Source organism: Uloborus diversus, chromosome 6, assembly GCF_026930045.1.
Source record: "Uloborus diversus isolate 005 chromosome 6, Udiv.v.3.1, whole genome shotgun sequence".
Classification (NCBI taxonomy): Eukaryota; Metazoa; Arthropoda; class Arachnida; order Araneae; family Uloboridae; genus Uloborus; species Uloborus diversus.
Genome location: NC_072736.1, coordinates 98,604,803 through 98,632,392, shown reverse-complemented (window position 1 = coordinate 98,632,392; position 27,590 = coordinate 98,604,803). Strand labels below are relative to the sequence as shown.

The window sequence follows — 27,590 nt, the reverse complement described above, 5'->3', positions numbered from 1 at the left end:
AAACCATTTTTAATCTGTTTCTTTGAATTGAGGATTTAAATCTTTGTTAATCAAATAAGATTGCGAAGCAATCTTCGGGAGTTGGTGAGCTTCAGCGAACAGGAACCGGAGTCCCCTAGCAATGTAAAAATTAACAGTGATAGACAAAATTTAAAAATATCATATTCTATGACTGACTCTTAATCTATCAAGGAGGTATTAGTTTTCAATAGTTATCATTCATACGTAGCTTGTAATTATTTTATTTGGGTCATACTTGGTTAAAAATGTACATTTTTTAAATAAATATTTACAAGAAACAAGAAAAAGAAACAAGAAAAAATACTTGAACTTCTACGGAGTAATTAAATAAGTAGCTTTTAAAATGTTGAGCAGTCTGATATCCATGAATAAATTAACATCTTTTTTGTGTTGTGCATTCGGGGCTCGTTAAATTAGAGTTTGCTGGTAATTAAAATTTTAAAATAATTGACAATTAAAGATTTAAATATTACTTTGTAGGCAGATATAAAAACTGTGAAGAACATTATTTTTGAAATTTTATTACGTAAACCTGCTTTCTGGAGGCTTAATGGCTGAATAAATGTACCAATTTTTTAGTTTTCAAGACATTAAAAATTATATTAACCCGTTATAAGTTATTAATGCCTATAATGGGTAGTAGTTAATACTTATATCTTTGCCTCTTAAAATATGTTCGTAAATAAAAGCAATCAGCGCAACTTAGAAAAAAAAACTGCCTCAATTTTTGGCTTGAAAAAGTTATATTAACCAGACGAAAATTATTTTTCGTGTTATAACTGTGCTTTCAAAATTAAATATATAAATAAAATTATATGTAGTACATTTCAAAATGTTTGAAGTGTACGGGGGGTTATTGGGAGCTTATCTATTTGCTACTGGATTTTAGAAAAATAAAAACTATTAACGTAATTAACATAACAATAGCAATAATATGAAAAATATATTAGTAGGATAAAAGAGTAGTTTTTGAAAATCTTAGTACTAATTCCCTTGCTTGTTAAAACATAGCTAGAATAACATACTACTCGAAAATAAAAACCTATTTATTCCTTTTCAAAATACCATGGCTTGCAATTAAAGATTTCAAACAACTCAACATCTTCAAACATGAGAATGTAGTGACGAAAAACTACACAAGTTGGGTAAGATTTAAGTTAGAATTACTGGTTCTAAAAAGGAAGTTATTATTTTTTTTGTTACAAAAAATTTAACACGCAAATATTAAAGATATTTTTTTATTTTTTTATCTTCAAACTTCTTCTAGGTTTGAAATTGGTGCAAAACTAATTTTCATTTCAATTTTCTAAGCCACAGTGCAATAAGAAAAAATATTATCATCTTTTCTATAAACGAAAAAATGCTGTTTCTGTTATATTTTTTTAATGTCCTTTTCCAAACAAAATTGGCAGTTCTTAGAAAATCAGTCAAAGAGTAGTTTTGAATTGGACAATTTACTGTCAACACACTCAATTTATCTATTCAAAAAAGATAGATTCCAAAGAACAGTATTTTCTTTATTTATGATCTAAAATGCTGGTTGACTTTATGTTTATTGGTAAGGAATAAAAATATTTTGTGTTTAAAAAAATGTTTTTATAATATTCATGAGTTTGTTTTCTATGAAAAACAATAAAAGAAACACATATAAAAAATCATTACAACGTTTAAGAAAACCTTCTTAAAAATAAATTTTTTATTTTAAATTTTCAATATATATATATATATATATATATATATATTGAAAATATATAATGAATAGATTGAGTAAGTATGAGATTATTATAAAATGCCACGTTTTAAAACTCCAAACACCCATTTACAATTTAATTCCTTAAAAAGAGCTTTTTCAGTTCAACAAAATTTCTACCCATTAAACAACTAATCTTTGTTAAGAAAAAATAGAATGTTTTTTTTTAATTTTTTTAAAAGTATCACATTAGAATCATCATCATTTTTAATGTCTTTAGTTAAATAAAATCCATTTTTAATATCAACTAATTAGAACTTTAATATATAGCATCTGAAATTTTAAATAAATAAACTATTTTGTAAATTCATCTTAACTTGCACAATATGGTGACGAATCACTTATGAAATCAATAAAAAATAAATATTTTTAAAAACAAGAGCAATATATTTGGAGAAAAACATCAAGCTCAAAAACGAAAAAGCTTCCAACTAGCAACGTATGAATTTTAAACTAGTATACTGTAACTGTTCCTAAACTTATTTTATATTTTTCTTATAAATGCTCGTACATTTTACGCTACAGTGTCCATAATAATAAGTTTTACCGCCTTCGTGGCATTTCAAATTTGAGTATTACAGCTACCAGATTGGTCTATATATTGTATCGTCAGAATTTGTAATTTGTGCAAAAATTCATAGTAGAATGGTGATGACATTAAAATTCTGCACCCAAAGTCCACAAGTATTGTGCTGCATTGATCATTATGCAGAAAATAAGAACTATAGATGCGAAAGCAGTAATCACGAGAGAAGACTGAAAACACATTTTAAAGCCCTGCTGTTGCATTAAAATTAATTACAAGAATTTTATTTGTAAAAAAAAGGAAAATGTCAGCAAATAAAAATTTTACTTCAGCAGATAAAAATGTGAAACACGGTATAAAACTCCCATAAGGGACTTAAGATTAACATATCTGCTCTGTTAAAGAAATCACAGAAAAAAAAAATGATATAGGAAAAATGTGGGTTTTTCGCCTCAAAAATATATTTTTTTTTTTTGAAGTGAATTGGGATTTCAAGGAAGATACCTAAAACTTTTACCGCTGTTAAGTTACTTTTTAATCACTCCAATACTTTTGAAACATTACCCGTTTCAAAATGTGTGTGTTGCTGATTGTCTAAAAATGGACAACTTTATGTTAAAATTCAGACTACTGCAGCTAAAAGGGGGGAATAAGGACTGCCTTTTATATTTTTACCCAGGTCTATACAACATGGGACAGTTTAGCAGAAAATCGCAAATGACGAAACAAATACTCACACATGATCCGAGTAGGATTTCCCAGAAGCGGCATCGGGCCAGACAAGGTAGCACAGCGTCCGCTGGCCGTCGTCTGCGTACTTGTAGGTAATCGTCGTAGCGTAGAGTAGGGATGGCAGCGAAAACAGACTGCTCAGAAACCAAATGGAAAATATGATTGAGCATGCCATTAGTTTTGTCATGCGGGGACGCATTGGACGAATGACAGCAACGAACCTGAAATGTAAGCATTTATTCATGTAGAAAAAGCAAATAAAAAATGAGAGTAAAATGAGAAAAAGAAAAAACTGTTGTAGCGTCTAAATGACTGGGTTGAAAATCTATCTATCTATCTATATATATATATATATATATATATATATAAAAGAAGGATTGCCAACTGCCCCGCAACAATGGTGAAACTCCGCTGCTCCACAAAAAAGTTCTTTTGCTCCGCATTTCCCGGCCGAACGCTTTTAACCTTTAATTTCGCTATTTTATCATAACAAACATGTAAATATGAGAAATTAAAGATGCTCATACTCAAAGACTGAAATAGTGTTTAAAACTGTTTTATTAATTTCAAAAATAATTAGTATTTTAAAAAATGATTATTAAAGCTCTAAAACAATTTTAGGTAAGTAGTTTTCGTTATTTGAATGGATTTTTATACAAAATTGCGAACTGCTCCGCAAAATTTTAAATTGCTCCTCAAAATCAGTACAGATTCTTCTCAAATTGTTTCTCCTAGGTCTAATTATGACAGACTGTGTTTCTTTGTTCCCTTGTTTGTACCCGATGGCCAGAAGACTCCATAGCACATACAGCCCCGTAACTTGGCATGAATTTGAATGCACGCCGGGAGTGTGCACCTCTAAGCCCAATTTCTAAATTTCCTATTAGTTTTCTAAAAATTAATTAATTAAACTAAAATTTCACGTTTTTTTTCACGTTTTCCCCCCTAATTAAGGGTACAAAATCACTGCACCTCCTAACGTTATAATTCGTTGAAAAGATTTTTATTTCTGAACAAGAACATTTTTAATCCCTTTCTTTCAATTAATTAGAACATGAGGTACAAGCTATTTTAAATGCGATTATAATTGAGCCAATTTTCAAGATTAAACTTGATTTGTGTTTTTGCAGGGAAATCATCTTCGGTATGCGGATTAAATGCGTTTCTGCAGTGACATAAAAAATCGAACGTACCCCGGGGATCTGCTTCTCGAAGCCCATATTCTAAATTTCGGACTAGAAAATTTTAAATGAGTTTTTCAAACACATCGCTGTTTGAAAATTTCCACCAATTCTTAAGTCGGTCATACTGCGCAATGCACCTGCGCAGAAGACCTAAGAAACTATTTCTAGCTTTAACTCAGAATATTACTCGAACAGCTTAAAAAATTAAATCGCCTGCCAAACCGCTGTGAATTGTTGCGGAGGTAAAAAAATGTTTATATAATCTTCTATTCGAGCAATGAATTATAACGCTTAGAAACGTTGCAAAAAGAAAAAGAAAAAAAAAGAAAAAAAAAAGACTGCGGTGAAATTTAATCCTATGCGTCAAAACATTCGTCCACAATAAAATGCAATTCTCCTAATCATTTTTGGTAAAAACTTCTCAAAATAATTACTCAAATTGTGAAAGACGGAAAGATAAAAGGTTTCCTTGAAATTAAATCCGAGATTGAGTTTTAATCGATGCATAGAAAGTTTGAAAAAAAGGGCCTGTGGCGAAATTTAACGCTACAAGTGGTAAAGCTTACGTCTGCTATAAAAAGCGAGTTGCTGCGCTGTTTTTGGTAAAATTTCCAAAATAATTAGGCAATCCATGATATACTAAAAAGAATAAAGTGTTTTCTTCAATTTGAGGCCCAGATTTAGTTTTTATCTATGCTTAGAAACTAAAATTTTTCAACTCAAAGTTATATGTTTTTAGCATCCAAAAATCTTCCTAGCCCTTCTTCAAGCTGCCTGCATAATGTTTTAGCACGGACATCGTCATTCGGGTACAGTTAGTAAACAATAAAAGTTTTATAAGAATTTTTCTAACAAGGTACAAAATGCCAAACAATTAAAAGCTTGTTTCATTTCACCTACAGAAGTTTGATCTCACCTTCTTTTGATTAAATACTAGCTGCGTTGCCCGGCTTTGCAAGGGCTACCTCGAAAACAAAAGTTATGTCAAGTGATGCTCGTTCAACGATCAGGCTTGAACAAAAGGAAAAAATCTGCACAATTTTCCGAGAGATCGCGAGAAAATAACCAAAAAGGAAAAAAAAAAAATCCCCGATTACAGAAAATGCCTCAAAACAAAAGTAAGAATTTCATTTGCTGACACTCGAGAAAAACCTGCAACAGATCTTACTTCTCAGTGATTTTATTCAAGATAATTACATTTGAGCTCGAAGCAAACGTTAAATTTCCGATTTAATATTAATGTTCTCTGACTTGAAAATGCTGGTAACTATAGCTTTTCTCCTAATGACTTTACAACCTTGTTTTATTTTTTAAATTTTTACTATTATTATTATTTAATTCCAAGGAAGCAAATCTGCTTCAGAGGTCTTTTTCACGAGCTGTTAAAATGAGACGGATATAAAAAAATCAGATAATTTATTCGGGTAGAAAGAGCCATTTAATATCATTTTCGGATCCTAAAATTAAACTTTGAACGGTTCGGTTCCTTTTTGGCGTTCTAAAACCCCTTTCTTTCAAGTGCCTCCCAACCAAATTTGGTCAGAATCTGACTTAAATTGTGGATTTTTATAAAGAGCATACACACACTTATATATACACATATATTCTCTGTTCTATTTATATAGATTGAAAAATTAAGAAATCGTAAAGCAAAACCAGAAGATGGACAAGTTTTCATGGGTCTTCCTTATTAGATGTTCAGATATGCTATAAAAAGAACGTAGATAAAATGTTTAAAATAGGAATGCATTTAGAACTAGAATGTATCAAAATAGTATATTTTTGAAGTTCATTCATTAAAAAAGTGAGTATAATGGCATTTATTACATAATCAAGTGTTATATATAATGTCAATTACATCAAATATCATACTTTTATGACCCTCTGATTTTTTAATCGCAGCTTTGAAAATTCGAAGACTCATCCTGTTCCATTGATAATTTTCTGAAAATATTAAAAATACAAAAAGGCACACATAATTTGGCTCTGCACTAGAGCCATATCAAAATGTCCGTTAAAATTTTGAAACTATGTCAAATAAATAAATTAAAACATCGAACAATTAGAATTGAGGCGCAGTTGCCATGATGAAGATCATCTGGGGTTTTTCGGCAAAACATCCACCAAACTCTGAATGTGTTTTTTTTTTTTCACTCTCAATGAAAATCATGCGTTTTTAGTATTTACAGAAAAAAGTAATTTTTTCAAGAAACTTCAGCTTTCAAGATATAAGCATTGAAAAAATATGGTTTTATTCCATGCGAAGCAAAATTTAACGAAAAATACTTAATAGGGAAATTTATTTTAAACTTTGAAATTTCTCCATAAAAAATCTTAAAATGGAAAATAAGAATCCGTCAAGTAAATCCAACAGGACATTGACTTCCATTAAAAGTTTCATCATAAAGTAAAACAACACGCAAACAAAAATCAAGCAACGATAAAAGTTCCGTTATTTATTCCTAATCTCGTGATATTTGCCCAATTTATCGTTGATCCTACCGTATCCTCACCTTTATATATATAACAGCCAATGATCTAGTAATACTCCTGACGTTATCAACAGTGAAAGTTGCTCCACGGCATGGTGATTTGATAATATGTTTCGGTAATATTTGAAATGCAGGGGAAGACTTTATTGCGACAAGGCTGAACTGGATCCGATAACTTTACTGTTTTACTGGTAAAGCTGTGTCATTTCTGGGGAATGAAGAAACAAAAAAGTGTTCAACAATGAACGCTTTCTACTGGAGTTTAGGGTTAGTCGAGTTAGGGTAAAAATTTCAACTATCAAAATGTAACTAAACAGGCAATAGCTTCGTTCAAATGCAGAAGCAATTTTCACCCGCCATATTTTGACGGGCGATTTTCTAGTTGTTTATAATAAGTCTTTATTTTGCACAGGCTTCTGCATCTTTTTCAGTTTACACGTCCATTTACATGGTTTACGGACCAAATACCAAATATCCATTGATAATGTAAAGATTATTCTTTTGATTGTGCTTTTTCTCCGCGTAGCACATTCTGCTTAAATGGTACCCTCGTCCAACTGAAATGTAATTTAAACCAAGAACGAGCTATTTTACGTGTCCGCTTTATTTTTTGGTTTCACAACATATTGTAGCATCGATTTACGTACTGCACTGCAACGGAAAATTTATTGTGTGTAAATCAATAAAAGAGAGGATCGATTGCTTATTCTCTCTGAAATAAAATGGACTCCTTCAAGATTAAACTCCATCTTATCAGAGGCTTTTATGATATTAAACCTCTAACTTTTGATTGTTTAAACTGTTTTATTTACCTATGATAAGAGGATGAGCGTGGCATAAACCATACATAGAGTGTTTAGGTTGTTTTGGATGTTGTTTGGAAGATACAGAACGAATGGCATTAAAAATAAAGTTAGCAAATAGAGATTGTATTTCAAGTTTTTTGTCTATATAGCGCTGGTAGATACTACTTTCCGTAATATTTGCAATAGTTAATATTTTTGTGGATACAAGTATATTTTCTTTGAACAAAAGTGCTCACACATTACGTAAGAGAGCAACATTGGGATTTTATTGGGATCATTCTCCAAATGTTCTGTAATAGGAAACCCTCATCTGAAAATAAATGTAATAATGTGCTAAAATGATAATTTCTAATTAGTGGTATTACAGGGTTACGAATGCTTTTATTATCAGGTGACAATTGATGCTTTGAATTTCTGTTTCACTATTTTCATACTACTGTCAGACACAAAAATTCATAAAATAAAGCAAAACTAATTAATTTCATTTTTGGAGGGTTTCTATTTTCATTTAGTTTTGTTTATTATAGGAGGTGATACTTTTGTGTTGAATGTCTTTCTTTTTTCGCTTTGAACAGCATTTTAAAAATAAAATCAATCCGCTTATATTATTGAAATGCTGCAAATGTTTTTATTTTGAGACCACTTTCTATTACTTTTTTAATATATCTTAATTTCAGTATAACGATTTTGCTTTGGCTCTATGTTTCTCAAGAAATATTATTGCTGTTAAATATATATGGGGTTTGGTAGCAGCACATAAAATAAAAAAATTATAGAATACAGCAACAATACTTTTCAACGAAAGAGTAAATGAAAAGTAGAACCATTTATTCGTAATACAAGAAGTTCTGTCTAGAACTAAACAAGCCTACTTTCCCATATACCCATACTGCTTTCTAGTACCTGATCAATATTCCCAAAAATAGCTGAAATCGCAAATTGTTTCAAAAATATTTTTTAAAAATATTTTAAGCTGATTTTTAGAAATAAAATATTCTTCACTCATCTTTAAAAAAAAAAAATAGCAGCACCTTTTAAAGCAGCTTATACACTTTTTTTCCGTTAAAAAAAATCTTTAACAGCTTTCAAAACGAAAAAATAATAATTAAAATTGATAAGTTTATTAAAATAAATACATCATATCAAAAAAAAATCGTTTCTTTTTCCCTATTGCAAAAAATAATTTTTAAAATGAATTAATGCAATTACCAAAATAAATAAAAACAATAAAAGGTCAACTTAAAGAAATAATTTTCAGTGTCAAAAAAAAAAAAAAAACCGTCAGCGCATATCTTTATGTAGAAACATGAATATGACTTCGAGTTTATTCGCCGAAAACTGAATGCCTAAGTTAAAACTTTAGCGTGAAAATAAAAACAAGTCATATCAACAATAATTATTTCATAGTTAAAACCATAGCTGCGGAGTCGGAGTCAATCTCATTTTGGGATGAAGGAGTCGGAGTCGAATATCTAAGAATCGGTCTCTGTCTTCCGTGTATAAATGTTTGCCAAAGCTAAGAAGTCAGAGTCGAAGTCGGGGAGTCGGAGTCCGATTAATTATCGGGCACAGGAGTCGGAGTTGGAGTCAGGTGCCCCTAAATTCTCGGAATCGGAGTCTGGAGTTTGACGTCAAGAGCTATTTCCAACAAAATTTGTTTGAAGTAAATCCGCCTTCAAGTACAGAATCTACATTGACTTTCAGTTTCCCCGTAGGCGCTAATGTTAAGGAATTTGAACTGTTCAAAATTGAACGCAAAATTGTTCAAATCAGAAAGATATTTTATACACAAGTTTTTCATCAAAAGTTTTTTTCTACAAAGTTTGTTTGAAGCAAATTCGCCTCACAGTTCGGAATTGCCTTGAATTTCCCCGTATTCACTAATGTTAAGTTTTTTTGAACTGTTCAAAATTGAACAAAAAAAAGTTCAAATCAAAAAGTAAAATATGGGAATGAGGTGTCCTTGCCGAGATCTTTCGAACAAAAAAAAGTTTGTTCGAATCGGACTATTCATTTAAAAGTTATTAGGGGGGGGGGGGACATACAGCCCGACAGACCGACAGACCGACAGACATTTTTCCCCATCTCAATACCCTACTTTCCAATTTTTAATTTTTCAATATTTATTTAACTATTTTATTTGTTTTTGACTTTTTTTTTGTTTTTTTTCGGGATATTTTTAAGATGCATTAAGCCTTCTTTCATGCTTTCTTCTTCTTTCTCTGACTTTTACTGGGAAAGTAGGCTAAAAAAATATATCTAAATCACTCTTTAATTTAATTTTTCAACATATACTCTGAGTTAAGGCTCAAATACTCAAAAACCTAAGGATATGAGAAAAGGGATGGGGGAGGGGCACACGTGAACTCGGGATATTTTATCAAGATAACATGAAGCAAATATCTTGAAAGACTCTTAAGTAATGACAGTACCAATCCTACATCTTGGCCAAACATTTAGAGCAATGAGCCATTATAAGTTTCTATGGTGACAACCTCTTTGGTTTAGCAGGTGCTATACATAATTTTATTACTATCCTTTTTTCGTGAAAACATAATTTAAACAAACTATTAAGTCAAACTTAAATGTTGTACATTATTACATAAACATTCAGGTAAATTGGTGATGGAAAAACGCAACAAGGGGTAAATGTGAAGAGTTCCCATATACCTTCCGTAAAATATAAAATGTTAGTGTAGGATAAAATAATAATAAAAAATGTGTAAATATTAATAAAAAATTTCTGTTATCATTTTGTGAATTTGCTGTTAATTACTGTTATTATTATAAATAAATATGTATTCATTTATTTTTATTATTCTTTTATTTATTTATTTATTTATTTTTGTTACCAAGTTGTTGCTTAGCAATTTTGTGTTATAACACTTTAGGAAAAGAAATAACAATACATATTTTCATTTAATGCGAAACTGAAACTAAAAATCAGTTTAAAATAAATACAGCATCATGCGCTGCATGAAGCTTAAAAGCAATGTATAATTAGAATAATCTTACTATAAAATATTCTGTGTAGTAAGTAGTATCATAATTTTTTCGTGTCCACCCCGTGCCTACAGAACAGGTTGAATTTGACAGTAAGCATAGTATAATATTTGGGGAAAAAATATGCTCTAAATGACTCTATTACTGTACAATTTGAATTGATACAGTGTAGGTTATAAATCCTTCAATGTAATTGGTATATTTGTATATGTTTTATATAAAAGAGTTTTTTTTTTATTTTTGCAATATGACACTTGTCCCGCATTTACGAATGGTGTTCATGTGTGGCCCAAGCCTGTTCAGATCTCCCGCCTTGTCACTGTACACATTAAAAAAAAATCCATAAAGTAAAAAAATACATTTTTCTTAACTCTCAAAAAAATCTATGACACAAAGAAAATACTATTCAATCATGAGAACATTTAGCGCAGAAAAATTGATAACATTTTTTAAAAAAAACGAAGATTTGAAAAAAAAATGTTCACATTTGCCCTTCTTTCCCCTACATGTCGAACAATTTTTTTTTGTTAAATAGTCTGAAGGAAAGGTATGTTTCTTCTCTATAAATATTGTCAGGTCAGTTAGGACACTACTCAATATTTAAACTTTTATAAATTACCGCAGATATTGACAACAACATACTTTTAGCAACATTTTGCTGAACAAATTCTTTTGAAATTTAGTTTCGGGAATAATCCATTAATATATAAAATTAAGTCAATTAGCGCAAGCTAACATTTATACATTATTTTTAATTGACCTAAAATCATTAAATATTTTATTACAAAACACTAATAGGAACGACGTGATAAATCTGGAATATTAACGATTCTCTGTTAGGAGTTTTAGCGTCATTTTACAATACTTAAATGAGTTTACAGTGAACTTTCATCGTTACTATTGAATCAATAACTGACACACCAGAACCGCCTAAAAAGGAAAATTTTAACCCAACTTAAAAGCTTTTTTAAATTGTAAACTACCTATTTAGCGATAAATTAAGCTTCTTAATATTTTCTTTTCACTAGTTTAAAATAGTTTTATGTAACGTTAACTATGATTAAATAACGTAGATTTGATATAACAGGGTAAAAACTAACGCGAAAAATGCCCACTTTCGTAAGAAGTGCCAGTTTGAGTTTGGAAAAGCAACATACTCAAGATAATGAACTAAACGCAAGATTATCTAGAGAAGAGCTACTACTCTTCCCCGCACCCTTTCTCTTGTCTTGCAATAGAAAATATATTTCCTACTGCAGTTTCGACTCATGAGTGCTCAGTTACCTCCACCTGGTGTAAAACAGGGCGAGAAAAAAGGTGTGATAAGATCTGTCCATCGACAGAGGGGGCCACACAAGAGAATGGATGACCAAAAAAAAAAAAAAGGTATGTAAATGATGGAACACCAATACAACGGTTTCCAATCCCGAAATCCCGATCCCGAATCCCGCCGGATACTTATCAGAATTGATCCTGCGGGAATTCACTCTCAATCTCAAATGGCACCACAATCAAATAAGACTCATTTAAGTTTGTTTAATCTTATACAAGTTGCATTATCACGTTTTTGGTTTTTTTAGTTGGTGACATCGTTTATTTTTTTTCCAGCTATGTGTTTCTTTTTCGGAAACCAGAAAATCAGCAAAGGTAAATATAATTTAACTGCAAAAATATACTTTGATAAACTTTGCAGTTCTAAGTTAGTGACCAGAAGTTAAGTCTAAAAATCTGCTAAAACAGCTCCTAAAACAAGTTTTAACACATTTTTTGTCATTGATATTTCTTTTACTGAAAAATGTGACTGAACTAAAGACCTCACATGTTAGAACAGTATGGCTATTTATAGTTACATATGTTTCGAAAACCCAAAATTTAGAAGGAGTTTGATTTGGAGTTTTATTTTTACACTCACTGCCAAAAGATAAGCACAGAGAAGAAAATGCATTTCTGGAAGCCAATCCAAAATGGAGAGACTGCAACTCGCTGCAGAGGTAGATAGAAGAATGCAAATAAGTTAGAGAACAGCCAATCACGGTTTCATGCCAAGAGAGATGCAAAAAAAGACAGTTGTATAAGAAGGCAGCATTGTGAAAGGTTACATGAGTATAAGTGCCGATAAAAGGTGTTTAGAACTTTTATGCGATTTATTTTCAAGACAGATGTGATTAGTTGGCTTTCAGAAGCCAAATGGAAGATTCTGAGTGATGGCGTACTGTTGAAAACGTTGAAGCACGACAATTAAACAAAATGTTTCTCTTTTCTTTGGGATTCAACGTTCCGTTATTTCACGATCATGGAAACAACTTCAAACGAGCCAAAAGTTGTCCGAAGACCTGTGACCAGTCGCCCAAGGATTACAAACCCCGCGGAAGGTCCATATATTGCTGTTGTAGCCAAGTGGAACCGAAGAACGACCTCTACACGTGTGACATCTATGTTAGCAGTGGACATTGATAAGACGATATCTGCCACTGCTGTGCCCCGAAGGCTACACGTGGTTGGGCTGTAAGTCCGCCTACTACGAGTTTGTGTTCCTCTCTCCGTCCACTCCAGAGGAGCAAGATTAAAGTGGTGTCACCAGCATGTCAATTGGACTATGCCTGATTGGGGCAATGTTATGTTCACAGATGAGTCAAGATTTGCTCTGCAACCTGTTGACAGACGTATAAGGGTCTGAAGAGAACAAGACGCATGTTATCGGCTCCAGAACACAACCGAATATCACTCATTTCGAGGTGGAAGTATGGCCTGAGCAGGGATTTCGTTGGGTTATTAAAACGACCTGCATATCTAAAGACAGGGTTCTGTGACGGCTATACAAATGTAAATATTTTCAAAGATATATTACAATTCTATTAAAAAGAAAGCATTTAACTGGAATTAGAACAAAAATGTTTAAGGGTTGGATTTCTAAAAAAATATTTGAAAATGTACCATTTTTTACCTTTCTTTTCACACTCTAATGCGCGATCTGAAGACATAAATATTAATTTTTTTTATTATTTTTCATATGTTTCGGATGGCAATACACAACTTTTTTTTGCAATTAGAAGTTGCTTATCAAAAATTTCCTTTTTCGGCCCACCCTATGGTTACACGCTGTAAACTTTTTATGCAGATGAGGGGAGCTCACATACTCGATTAAAGTTAGTTTTTGTTGTTTGTTTAAATTTCAACAATATTTTGTAACTGACACTATTATGACGTCATCTTTTAATTTATAAAAATGAACTATTGTTTTCATTTATGTATGTAATTCTCTGTTTTGCTCATTGCAAAAACATATTTGCTACTTTCCTGTCGCATTTCGTGTCAATCGAAGCAGTACCTATCAATTTTTTCGCATTTTACCTCTCCGTGATTAATTTTTGGCAGTGAGTGTACTTAATAAACTGAAATATGTCATTCACATAGGTACCTACGAAAAATGCAATCCGATGCAAATAGTTATGCTCTGCTGATGTCATTATGTAAATATGCAACCTTTAAAGTATTTCCTTCTTTTTTTGAAATTTCTTAAATAAAATTAGATTTTTGAAAAAAAAAATTGAAAAAACGCAGCTTATTTTTTTCAATTTTGGTTTAGTTGCATCAGTCTATTTTCAATTTTCTAAAAAGAATTACTGGTAACTACGCAAAATTCCATCTTCCATAATAAAAATCGTAATCTGCAAAATCCGCGAAAAGGGAAAAACACTTAAAGAAAGTTTAACTTTAAATCAACATAAAAACAAACTTATCTCTGTAGCTTTCATTAAAAAAAAAGCACCGAACCATCCGATGACGAAAAAAAAATTGGAAATTTTTTTATGAAACGCGCACAGGGGGAAAATGTGAGGATGAAGAAAATCAACTTTTATGTGATAAGCTTCTCATAAATTTAACCAAATTTTATAAGCAAAATTAGATTTTCAAAATTCAAAAGCACCTTGGAAATAATGGTCCGATAAATTATAAGTTAGTTCCTTTTTACCGTCAGATATTCTATGATATAAAGTTACATTTTTTATTCCCCTGTGAGTTTCTATTTAATAGTATTAACCTTTTCTTTAATCATGCATTTTTATAAGATAATATGTTTTACTAAGATTTCTTTCATTTCTTTAGAATCTTTTGGTACCTTAAGTACATTTTTTCTCTACGTTGAGATATGTCTTTACATAAATGCGATTAATGTAGTTTATGTAGAGCTAAACGTTTCCCACGTCTTAATTTACGGCATCGCCCTCAATTTCAGCAATTCATTTCGTGAGGTTTTTGCAATGCTACCGACATTTTGCGTACAGCTGTAACGGACGCTGTGCCTGATAAATAAGCTTACTTTTGTCCAATTTATTGTACAGGTTTAGCATGCAAGAATATCCCTGTTTTGAAAATTTATATTTCATAAACTATTACATTAAAATGAAGAACAGGTAAAATAGCTTCAAGAGGATGTAGATTATATTACTAAGTAGGCGGATAAGTGGGGTATGGCAGTTAATGTAGGGAAATGTCATGTGCTACAGTTAGGTCATGGGTAAAGGCATACGAGTTATCGTTTACAGGCTTCAATCATTAGTCAGCAGAAAATATTTTTGATCTGGGTATCTAAATAAATCACGACTTCAAGATTAGTGAACAGAGTGCAGCATTGCAAGTAACAAAGTCAACAACATGCTTGGGTTTATCAATAGATCTATTTCAAACAAATCTAAGAAGGTTCTTCTGTCTTTATATAGGAGTTTAGTAAGACTTCATTTTTGGAGTATGCTGTTCAGCTTTGGTTGCCTTATCTGAAGAAAAATATTTATGTGTTGGAAAGGGTTCAAAGAAGGGTAACTAGACTAGTAAGGGGACTTTCAGATTTAGATTATGATACCAGACTTATTAGGCTTAATAGTATAGCCTGGAGCAAAGGAGAGTTAGAGGGGAAATTATTCAGTTATTTAAATTTATCAAAATGAAAGATGTTAATGGATTAAATGTTTGCACGGGAAGCAGGACGAGGGGTCATTGTTTTAAGCTATTTAAATCTCAGGCTAAATTGGAAATCAGCAGAAACTACTATTTCAGTTGGGCCGTGGGCACTTAAAACAGCTTACCGGAAGAGGCGGTAATGAGCAAGGGAGTGGATATCTTTAATTGGGCCATTGATCTTCATTGGGGACTAATTAATTGGCTAGAACCAGCCTAGCTGGGCCCAGAGCCTGTTGCTGGTCGTCACATTTGTATTTGTATTAAAATCAAAGCACGATCTGGCAAACTGAGAGACATCTCGTGCCAGGTTACTGGCAGAAATGACTGCACATTTAATTTTCTTTTATTACTGCAGTGTTTGCATTGTCACCGACATCTTTTGAATGCTTGAGCGCCCTCTTTCAGTGATTCTAGTATTTAAACTTTTTTATTGCACCATCCTTCTTCCCCCTTCAAGATTAGTAAGTGTTCCAACTTTGATTGCAATTGGATGATTCCTTCAAGCTACAGACTGCTCCAAATAGAGATACTTATTTTATTAACACCCGGTATAAAGTATATATATGTATTAAAACTTTTTTAACAACAACACTTCAAATAAATAAATAAATAAGCAAAAGTTTCATTGTTGTGCTCCTTATAACTTAACACTGGATCATCTGAAATAAAAAAAAATTGAATAACTTTTCATTAAGTTTTACAGCGCGACAAAAAAAAAAAAAAAAAACTTTAAAATGCGTCCGACATAACTTTTGTTGATCCTTATGTAATATGACCCCTTGAATCGAAATATGACCATCGTTTTCCCACATCACGTCCCACTTCCTGGAAATGGTGCCCCCATTTTTCTCAGTTTTCGACAGTTACATAGCTTTAATTTTTATTCGGAGGCCAGTAAAGGTTAGTAACTGCGAATTATTAACTTTTCTTTTTTTTTTTTTTTTTGTCTTTTTGTCATCTATTGCAGGCTAGCTTTATATTACAAGCTTGCTTACTTGGTTTCCAATGAAGAAAAAAAAGCAAGTTAAAAACCAAAATTTTCTAATGGTGTTGTTTCCTTTAGTCAAAAGTAGTATTTTTTGTTACTGAAATTGATAAAATAAGCAAAAAAAAAAAAAAAAAAAAACATAAACCTAGAAAAAATTTTCATTTTCCCAACAGTTATTTTTTAATTATTTTTTTAAAATGTCCGATTTTTCAAACAAGGCGTGGTCTAGATGACGTCCCAAATGATGCTTTTTGGCGCAACTTTGTATCGCGTTTCCACGTTATGATAATCAAGAAGTGAATTAAAATTGCACTCTACGCTTGATATCAACCATATCGTTGCCAATACACGTGAGTAAGATGCGAATTAAATATTTTGCGATGAGAATGGCAACACAGAATAGCATTTCATCATTTGTGATGTCATCGGCAAGAAATGTAAACAATGAAAGGTCACCAGTTTAAGTATTTTTTTTTAATATTAAACTTAAACAAATTATTTGCAACATGGTTAGATCCTTTGTTTTTAAGCATGTTCTTTCAGAAAAAAATACTTTTAAAATATTGGAAACGACCCCATTGTTAGGATGCAATCCACAACGCGTTTCTTCAAATATCTCGAAAACTCATTTCTGCAGATACTGCCGTTTACCTGTCTATGGCGGTACCTTAACTATTAACGCTGTTATGAGGAGCTAGAGAGATGCAAATTTCAAAGACATGATTATTTGGAGCAAGTTACGAATCTAATGAGGTATCCCCCCTCCGAAATATTTTTTAAATCATCACAACCGATTTTCTTTTCTAAGAGTTTGTTTAACAATTTACTCTCTACTTTTTCGGCATAAAACCAGAGTATAAGACTGCCAAACATGTCTGAAAAAAATCATGTTGTAAAAAAGATCATTTCAAAAAATATTGAAAGCATCGTATTTTTGCGTAGTTCCAGTCGCAACGCAAATCATCAGTTAAGAAAGTTCCGTATTATTTAACTTACTTTCGCAGATACAATTATAATTAAAATAAATTTAGCTACGCTTATAAAGTAGCATTAATGTATGTATTCTTCTATATCTTGGGATGCACCGGCTTCATTGTTTATCGGTTTTCGATATAATGAAAAACAATAGAGGCAGTGCCCCCCCCTCATACCCAGAAATACATTTTAATCTTAATTATATCATTAATTATAGTTATAATTATTCCTTATATGTAATTCATTTGAATCTTAATTACATCATTATTTATAACTAGAGACCCTATACAGAAGCTATGTTTCAGAGTCGTGCAATACGCGACCTTCCGCTCATTGGTCAAAGCCTCCAGTTTACCCTCGTAGGCGATTAAGAATTTCCTCCCGTAGACTTAACATGGAGCGTCCAAGAAGCTATCAAAAATACGCAGAATCGAATGAAATAAAGGACTGAATGACTCTTTTGCTATTAGTTATCAATATATGGATGTTTAATCTATATGTATGTGCAATTTTTTCCGTAAAAATCCCTTGCTTTATTTTTAAATCTTATTTTTTGTGTTCTGGTAGTGAAGTATCCGTACTGTTTATACTTATACTTTTGCTTAAGGGGAGTCAATACCCTAAATACTTTCAAAAATTCGATTTTTTAAATTTTTATATATTTTAAAATTCCATTTCAATATATTTATAATGTTACAAACTTCTTGATCGTGTGCACATTAGAAGTAAGTTGAAATAAGCTTTAAAAGAATGTAAACCTATTTTGATGAGGTATGATTATCCCCTTTAAACTGCAAAGGTATTTTTAAAAATAAATGTTTTTTTTTCCTCAGAAACTAAATTGTGTTTGGCTTTGAAATTTTTACCACCTATTCCATACATTTAAATGAATATACTGAAGTAAAGTTTTTCTCATATTCGATTTTTTTTATAGAGCGGATTTCGTGTTGCAAAATGGCATTTTTTGAAAAAAAATACAGTGACTTACACATTAGAATTTAAAAAAAAAGCTTTCTTTCTTTAAAAGTTTACTTCAATGTAGAGGAAAGAGTCTACTTAAAGTGCAGAAAAAAAAATCATAGCTGCATCTTCAATAGATATTTAGAAAAAGGTACATGAACCTGTGCAAATTAACATTGACGGTAAAGGGGGTACTGACTCCCCTTAATATCCTTTTACAATCTGCTCATTAAAGTGCTAGAGGATATCTACTAATTCATTTTGCCATTATCACTTAATTATAGCAAGGTAAATGCAGTCCACTGTTTTAAAATTGGCTGTTATGATCGTTTTTGTGTACGTTTAGCTTGGCAAACTTTGAACTGCATTTATCGACAGCAACGCTCGCCAATGTTTTTCTGCGTGCAAAGAGGATTTAAATTCACGTTTTGTTACTTCTTTAGTACTAAGGAAAACTATAAAGTAAAAGTGACTAGATATTCTGAATTGTAACTTTAAATATGTAACTGCTATTAATGTTAATAATTGAATCGAAATAAAGACGCATCGCGTAATTTGTAGTCATTTAAGAAATAGTTAATTGATATGAACTAATTTATAGAAATGTCATGCATTCAATTTTACACCTGTTTATAAGCATATTGAATTATATTCTGTGAGAGTTTTAAATTTATTAGAATTAATGAAATGAATTGTTTTGCGCTGTAAGGTCAGATGTAAAGCATTTTTTTCCCCAGCAATGAGGTTGTTTCCATCAGAAAAAAGTACTACTAGTCACCCAAGTTGATAGAACGAACAAAAAAAAAAAAAAAAAAATATGAATTTTGACATCTGGAATTCAAATTATGTTTTTCGCAATCACGAGTATGTGTGTATGTTGGCGTGTGTGTTTGTGTCTGTGTGCAGGCATGAGTGTGTGCATGTATGTGTGTATGTGTAGGAGTGTGTATGGGTATGTGTAGGTGTGTGTATGTATGCGTGTGTGGGTAGGATATGGACGCAACCTGGAAACAAGTTTTCGCAAGAGGAGCAGCGTCGGGAGGGGCCGGTCCACGCTGGTGCTGCAAAGGGAGGCGGGGGGGGGGGGAGAAATAAAATCATGGGAATTCTCAAATGATAACAATAAGCAATGTGATTGCTCAAAAAAAAATTGAGCGAAGAAACTCTTTTATTTTCAAAATGTTTCATTTTTAATTATTTTTTTTAAATGTCCGATTTTTCAAACAGTCTTTATGACATCACTAGTGCTGAACTTTGGAGCGCATTCCACTAGCACCCCGAAAGCTTACGCTTGCTGTCTGCTGCGTTTCCATGTTATGATAATTCAGAAGCGAATTAAATATTGCGCCCCGAGCTAATGGCATAAGTGAATGGTATTTCATCGCTTGTGATGTCATGTGCAGAAGCGTAAAAATGGATCTGCGCACCGATTTAGTTTTTTATTTTAAATATTAAACTTTGTTAAATTATTTAAATAAAGGTCAAATCCAATGTCCTTAAGCATGTTCTTTCAGAAAAAAAGTACTTTTAAAATTTCGGAAACAATCCCTTTTGAAAAGGAGTTCCTTAGAAATGGCTTCAAGAAACCATAAGATGGAAAGACAAAGGGCTTTTGTCTGATGTCTTTTCATCCACAAGCTCACTTATTTTGTCTTCAAAAAGGCCCAAAACACGGGTATGCAATAATCTGCATTTTTTTTTCAATTACATTATCATTTCTTGGTTTTACTTTTTCTGCCCAAAAGTATATTTATTCAACTCGCTTATTCAGGGAACTGTTTTTACCTTTATCATTTTTTCAAATGATATCCTTTCGATTGTTTTATTCTTTTTCATATGAGGGATGTCGCAGCGGGATTTGCCGTTTGTTTTAGATATGTAGTAGTTTTTACACTTAATATCTGGGGGGAGGCCGAGTTTTATCCTTTGAGTATGGCTGAAGCAACAAATCATAAATTTTATAAGTTCTTTTAAGTACACGAGAAAAAATAGTTAATAAAACAGCTGCTCAATGGGCATAAGATAAATCAAGTTGTAATAATTATACGCATTCTGACACCAAACAGCGTGAAACATTTTCTTTTCACTTATTTTTGTCAACAAAAAGGTTCGAACATTTCATAGTTTATTGAAATTTTTCAACTTTTCGTTTTACGAAGTTTAAACAGAGCAACGTCAGTCGGGTCCTTTAATTTTTCTATAAGGGGACAATCACTTCTTTTAGTTTCAGAAAAATAAGATTTCTTTAGCGTTTTTTTAGCGCAGATATACAATTTCAGACGTTATAGCTATGTTTTCTTTGGAGGAGGTGGCTGGGGATAAGTTTTTTCTGACTAATTCCAAGTTTTCTCTCTCAAGGATTGCAATCAGGTTTTTTAAAGTTTTCTTAATCTCTCTTTCTTCTCTCTTTCCATGTTAATGCTTTAAAGTTGATTAATTCATTTCTCAAAGTTGTAATTTTTATCTTAACTAATTAGCGAAAAAATTCTAATAACTGGTAACATTTTGAATGTTACACCATAATACATGGAGGAATCATATAAAATATTTTAACAATACTGTTAGAAATGTGCAATTTGGATATCAAATAAAAATACTGGTAAAAATAGTTTTAAAAAGATCACCAAATTTTTACGCAAAGAAAAAACATTCGAAATCAATTCATTTAAATACAACTTCGTATAAGAAACGCTTAAGAAAATATAATCACTCATAATTACTCTATCTAAGGATTTAAATTTTCATATTATTTCAAAAATATGGGGGCGGGGTGGGGGGGGGGGCTGTCTTTACGCATCGAATGGTGTTTTGCATAGTAATTAACTGCTCATGTACTGGTTCTGCAAAAGTGAAAAAAAAAAAAAAAGAACGGGAAGAATATGAAGTGAGCGATTACGTGCCAATCTTGCACGCGCTCAGCCACAAATCAACCCCTCTTGGTAAAGGTGCTATTCGTATTGCGCGACTCTGAAACGTAGCTTCTATATAGGTACTCTATTTATAACTATAATTAATCTTAATTGTACTACATAATAATCTTAATTATACCTGTAAATATAAGTTGAATATTACAATAAGGTTCTTTACTGAAGGTGTGAGAAGCAAATCTGGCTATGCAAAATGCAATTCTTCCAATTTTCTTATTTTTTTTACAACGTGAACATGTTTTCAAACATGGGGCTCATTGGAGTGCTCTAGTTTTATGCCAGAAATGAATGAAATAATTGCAAAACAAAACCCATCAAATAAATAAAAATAAATAAATAAACAATAAATAAATAAAAATAAATAAAAATAAAAATAAATAAATAAAAATAAATGAATAAATAAAAATAAATAAATAAAAATAAATAAATAAAAATAAATAAATAAATAAAATTAAATAAATAAATAAATAAAAATCAGTTTTAATGTTTTTAAGAATATTTTAGTAGGGAATACGCCCATAAGTCTCCAGACTTGCTTTTTGTTTATGCCTCCTTAGCCCCACAGAAGAGAGTTAATGGCTTGTGAAATGCTCCCTTCTCCTCCAAATAAAGTAATGCTATGAAACTGTCAAAAACTGAAAGAAAAAAAAAAGATGCAGGGGGGGGGAGGTAGAGCGGCGTTTCTAAAGAATGGGACGTGGTGAGGAAAAATAGTGGTCATATTTGAATTATGGGAGGTTCTTTCTGTAAGAATCAGCAAAAATTATATCAGAAGTATTAAGAAAGTTTTTATTTATTTATTTATTTTTTACCCCGTATTTTTTTAATTGAACTTAGAAGTTAAATACATTAATTATAAATTTAAAAAAATTAAATTTCACCAATTTAAATACGCTAAAAAAAAAAAAAACTTAACGTGCTGCATGTAGAAGCATATTAGCAAATAAAATTATTTTAGTTTTTTGATATCAGATGATGCAGTGATGAGTGATGAGAGAAACTGCAATAAAAGCATATTTTTTCTTTTGATAAGTCCACGGAGAGTCGCTATGAATAGCTAAATTCTTTATAAAAATTAAAACAATAAATAGCATAATATTCTCGAACTCTTACATCATTATGATGTTACTTTGTTGACAAATGTTTATGAACTGTGTCGTCCGAACACATCGCAAATATACTTTTTTTTTTTGGCATGGAATTAAGCTTGTTCTCCCCTAAAATCTTTTTCGCGAGAGCTATTAAAAAAAAAATTGTACTTGTTTAAAAATATTTTCCTTTTTGATGAATTTAATCTTCAGTCATAGTCATTAATCATTTTATTTTTCTTTTGGCTGAATAAACACTAATCTCACTGCAAGCTCAATGACCTTTTGCGACAGTAATTGCTGAGTAATGAGCCTCATTTTCTCACTCGATTGAGTGATCAGTTGTTTCTTTAAAGTAATTGCGAAACTTTTAATCATATCAGCAATATTTCAGTAACGAGTCTATATATTTTTTTTCTCTTTAGAAGAAACTAATACCATTTTCATTTTTCGTTACTGTTTCTGAAATTTTAGTCAGTTTCTTAACCTTTTTAAACAAAAACGGTAATGGACGTTAATTTACCCTGACCTTTGAACTTTTTAAGAGTTTTTCCAGAAGCTAAAAAACTACGATCACACAAACTTCGTTCACCAAGGACAAGAGTAGCACATTTAAAAAAGTTGGACAAAAAAACGTAATAACTATAGATTCAAAATTCAAATGTAATTATTTTTCTAACAACAATATAATTAGTTCGTGGTGCCGAGCAAACGGTATAATCAACTGTAACACACCATTAAAGTTGAAAACAAGCTTTCATAACTTTAACTGTACAATATTAGTTTAGATAAAAAATCAACAACCAATAGTTATACCATCTTAAACGTTTTGTAAACTTTGCAATGTTTGAATTTATCAGTTCGAAACAGTATCGCATATTATCTTGATTTCCTCTGAAAATGTGCGTGTGTGTGTTTGAGATGTGCCACTATCGTCACTGGTATTTTATCTTATATAATTAAAAACTGAGCGTATCTATGTATGTACCTATGTGTCTATGTATCTATATCCGAGTTCTTTCTCCCGAACGCCAGTAAACTCCTCATAAAACTAGATATCGTGGATTCCTAATTTTCTCGTCTTTATGTTTGGCTATTTAACATAATCCTCCGATAATAATTAGCGGAGATATCAATTAAAAAACTATATTAATTATGACACTTAGATTTCGGCATAAAAACTCTATTTTTCGAAGGCGTTCCGCCATTCAAATTATTATTCAGTGCTTCAGCTCAACTTTCCATTACAATGCTTTTATTTAAATTTGTAGCGTGAAGAACAGCATTGAGAAGAAAGATCTGTTACTACTTTTTTCCTGAATATGAACATATAAATTTCAGGGTTTTGTTTTGAGGCTTTTCCTGTAATCGGGAGATTTAAAATGTTTCATTTTTGGTTCTTTTTCCGGAATCTGCTACAAAATTTTGTTGATTTTTTTTTTGAAGCGTAATTGTTGAACACTCGTCGCTTGACGTAACTTTTACTTTCGAGGTAGACCGAGCATAGCCGGGCGACGCAACTAGCATGGGAATAATAGCTGTTATCTCTATGACTATTATTATTACTATTTAATGCTTGAAAATACGTATGGTGGGTTTTCAAGTATTAAGAGAAGTTTTTGTGAAGTCGACCCGAATGAATTGATACTCAATTGACTAAACTTGAGGAAAGTGATTGGTTTGCATTGCTAGTACTTCTATTTCAAGAAAATGTCATTAAATATATATATATATATATATATATATATATATAATATATATATATATATATATATATATATATATATATATATATATTATTTTGCAATAAGCATTTAGTTATATATTTTTATTTATTTATTTAATTATTTTTTGTTTTCGCTTAATATAAAACCTGTTTTGTGTGAAGTTTGATGAACTCATTTTGTTACCAAAACCAAGAAATAATGTTTTATTCAGACATGTGTGACCATATCAAGGGAGAAGATCATGCTGTAATGCAACGCCTCGATTTATTTAACTTAAGAAATTCATGAAAAAAAGAAGGAAAAGGTTTGTTTTCAGAGACTAATCTCACACATTTAAACCGGATGGATTTACTAAAGCGGTATTTGTTCTACAAAGTACCAAACCACTTTTAAAGGTCATCTGTAAGAAGATTGTCAAAGTAAAAATAGGTTTTTTTTTGTTTTGTCATCAAAGTACTTTCTTAATTTTCGTTTTTGCTACTTTGAAATTAGCTACTTTGCAATGCAGTTTCGTGTACTACTTTCCATTGATTTGAAAATTAAAAAACTATACTGGAATCCGACACGATTCGGTTTGAAAAATATTTTGTACAATTGAACTTTTTTTATAACTGTGAAAATGCAAGTTGCATGTGCTTAAAATGGACGGAATGGACAAAGAGGTTAAACAGGTTGGAGTTCTAATAGCTTAGTCTGTAAAAGGGAAAATATTTTGCACAATATATTGATTATTGTTGATATATGTTGTTAGAGGTCACTTTAGCCCATCTATGCTTGTTTTTTCTTGAAGTTTACAGCAGTTTTATTGTAATGAGCGTTACACATGTATAATGTAAGAGTAGCCTATTTCTTTTCAAGAAATGTTTGGATAACGAATACGCTGTTTACTTATTGTGACTCTAACATTTCTGATAGGACTTTCAAAAATCCATTAATGACACTATCGTGCGAGTTTAAAACTCTTGTTTTTTTGCCTAAAGTAAAATATGTAATTTTATATAATGATGATGTGCTGAATCAAAATTTGTAATCCGTTTAATTTTTTCACGTAAGGTTTTCTTGCGAAATTCCTGTACGTGCATTATATAGTTACACGAATTAAACATTTTCTCAATCCTTTTATATTAAAAAAAAACAATATTATGTGTATAAAATTTGCTGAATTTAGTTATATGATTACTCTTTGGATGTACGGAAATTCCAGATTACTCTGAGCCGATTTCATATACCCAAACCCAAATAATGCTTGACTGCAATTTAATCTAGGTTTCTGGATATAATGCTTTAATCTTCGTTCTCATTATATGCTAATAATTTTCAAAGTAATTAAGATCGGTTTACGTCATGGAAAGTACAAAACTTTAATCCTAAAAATGTACTTGCTGACTTTTTCGACATCTTTTATTGAGAAAAATGCATAGAAATGGGGTAGAAGAAAAATATAATGATTTCGTTGATCTACGTATGAAATTTTTGGCGTTCGAGGATACTTGGCTTTTCTCTAATACAATTTTAAGATGTTTTATTTTTTGACGCTTTTAAAGATGTCAGTGTCAGCTTATCACAGTCAAAAAATTTTAGGTGCTACAGCGCTATATGTTGGTACAAAATTTAAATTGGCTGCTTGCAATTTGAGCTATTTCGTTCGCTTTCATCTTTATAGTGTTTAATTGTTCGTTATCATTTATTCCTTAATTGTAATCTAGTAGTTCACTTACTAAGACACAGAAAATGGATGAAACACGGAAAAAATTCTGTTTTCCCCCCTGGAGTAACGTTTTCGCAATCATTTCTACAATTATAGAATTTGTTGAAATATATGCGTGTGCAACATGTTTTTTACAGTTTCTTCTAACAACATATGGTCGAGTACAAGCACTAACATTAACTTTCAAAATTATCTTTTAATTTAGGAATTTTGCATGAAAGTCACTCAGACACATTACATAGTTTTCCGATTTTTTTGTCTGTCATTTGATCTAAAACACCTCTAGACAAGTCGATCTATCCTCCACATTTTTGACGCAACTGGAGAGAAATGTACAAGAGCCTGTTACGATTTCGTCAAAAACGTAATTTATTATGAAACATTAGGACCTAATAGTAAGTATAATATTTCTGCAGAAGTAGGGGTTCTGAGGATTTCTCCCCTAGAAAACTCTCGAAATTGAAGTTTTAGAAACTTAGTTTTAGACGATATTTGAGAATGGAGGGAAAGGTTCGGGCTCCCGTTCCCAGCAAATTTTTCAATTAAATTTCAAAAAACAAAATTGTAAATTATCTTCAACTATTTTTGATTGAGGGGGCTACGGTTGGTTCTCCCCCAGTAATATTCCAAATTATCGTTCGAAAAACGCAGGTTTAGACGATTTCAGGTGATGTTAGACATAGGAGGGATTCAAGGCTCTCTCTGAAAACGTTTCGAAATTTAAGCCCCAAAAATGTGATTTCGGCCGACTTTCGTTAAGGGAGGAATTTTCGGGGGCTGTCATGCGGAGCATTTACGAAACTGAAGCCAAAGTTTAGGACGACCTTGAATGGTTTTGGCGAAAGTGGAGAGGCGCATTCTGAAAATTTTTGAAGTTGTCGCTTCAAAAACGCAGGTTTAGTCGATCTTTTTAATATTTCTGGAATTAGTTTGCTCCCCTTTTAATTTGTAACAAAACTGCAACTTCTTTACTAATAATAAAGCTCAAAGTCTCTCTGTCAGGATGCCTGGATCTCTGTGACGTGCATAGCAATTAGATCGTTCGGCCGATTTTCATGAAATTTGCCACAAAGTTAGTTTGTAGCATGGGGGTGTGCACCTCGAAGCTATTTTTCGAAAATTCGATTTTGTTCTTTTTCTATTTCAATTTAAGAACATTTTCCGGATAAAAATTATCATAAGATGGACGAGTAAATTACGAAATTATCATTACGAGGAATAGGAGAGCGAATGAACATAGCCAATTGGCGAGAAATTCATCATCCATTATTTGTAAATATACAGGCGAGCCAAATGACCTTTTAATTTTCTACTACGGGCAAAGCCGTTCGGGTACCACTAGTGTTTAAATAATGTTTCAAAATATTTTTTTAAAATCGAGAGTTAAAATGCCAAGCCGTCCCAACCCATCCCAGATATGACACTACAATGTAGACGAATTGAAAAGAACCTGGAAATGCACCATACACCCAAAACCAAAACCTGTTTTTATGGGGTGGATAGGACCACCTAATAAAAAGAAAGTCGCGTAAAAAAATTGTTTGAAACTTAACTAGTAGCTTAAAAGTTTTTTTCGCAGCACAGTCAAAAAATATTTTTTTTAACTGTGTTAACTGTATAAAAAAGTCGCTAATAGAAAATAACCTAAATACTTACAAAAAAAAATTAATTTGAATTTTTGGCATTTTGAATTCAAATTATGTTTTTCGCAATCACGAGCGTGTGTGTGTATGAATGCGCGTGT

The 27,590-nt window shown here is 31.4% G+C and overlaps 1 protein-coding gene across 1 annotated transcript in view; it reads right to left on the bottom strand.

Annotated features, from left to right (window-relative positions):
• The window catches only part of LOC129224725 (tachykinin-like peptides receptor 86C), a 72,828-nt gene that overhangs the window by 17,427 nt on the left and 27,811 nt on the right, over positions 1–27,590 (bottom strand). Inside the window, exon 2 of the mRNA XM_054859275.1 lies at positions 3,035–3,250. Within this exon, the coding sequence (XP_054715250.1) occupies positions 3,035–3,250 (216 nt within the window). The remainder of the gene's footprint in view (positions 1–3,034; positions 3,251–27,590) is intronic.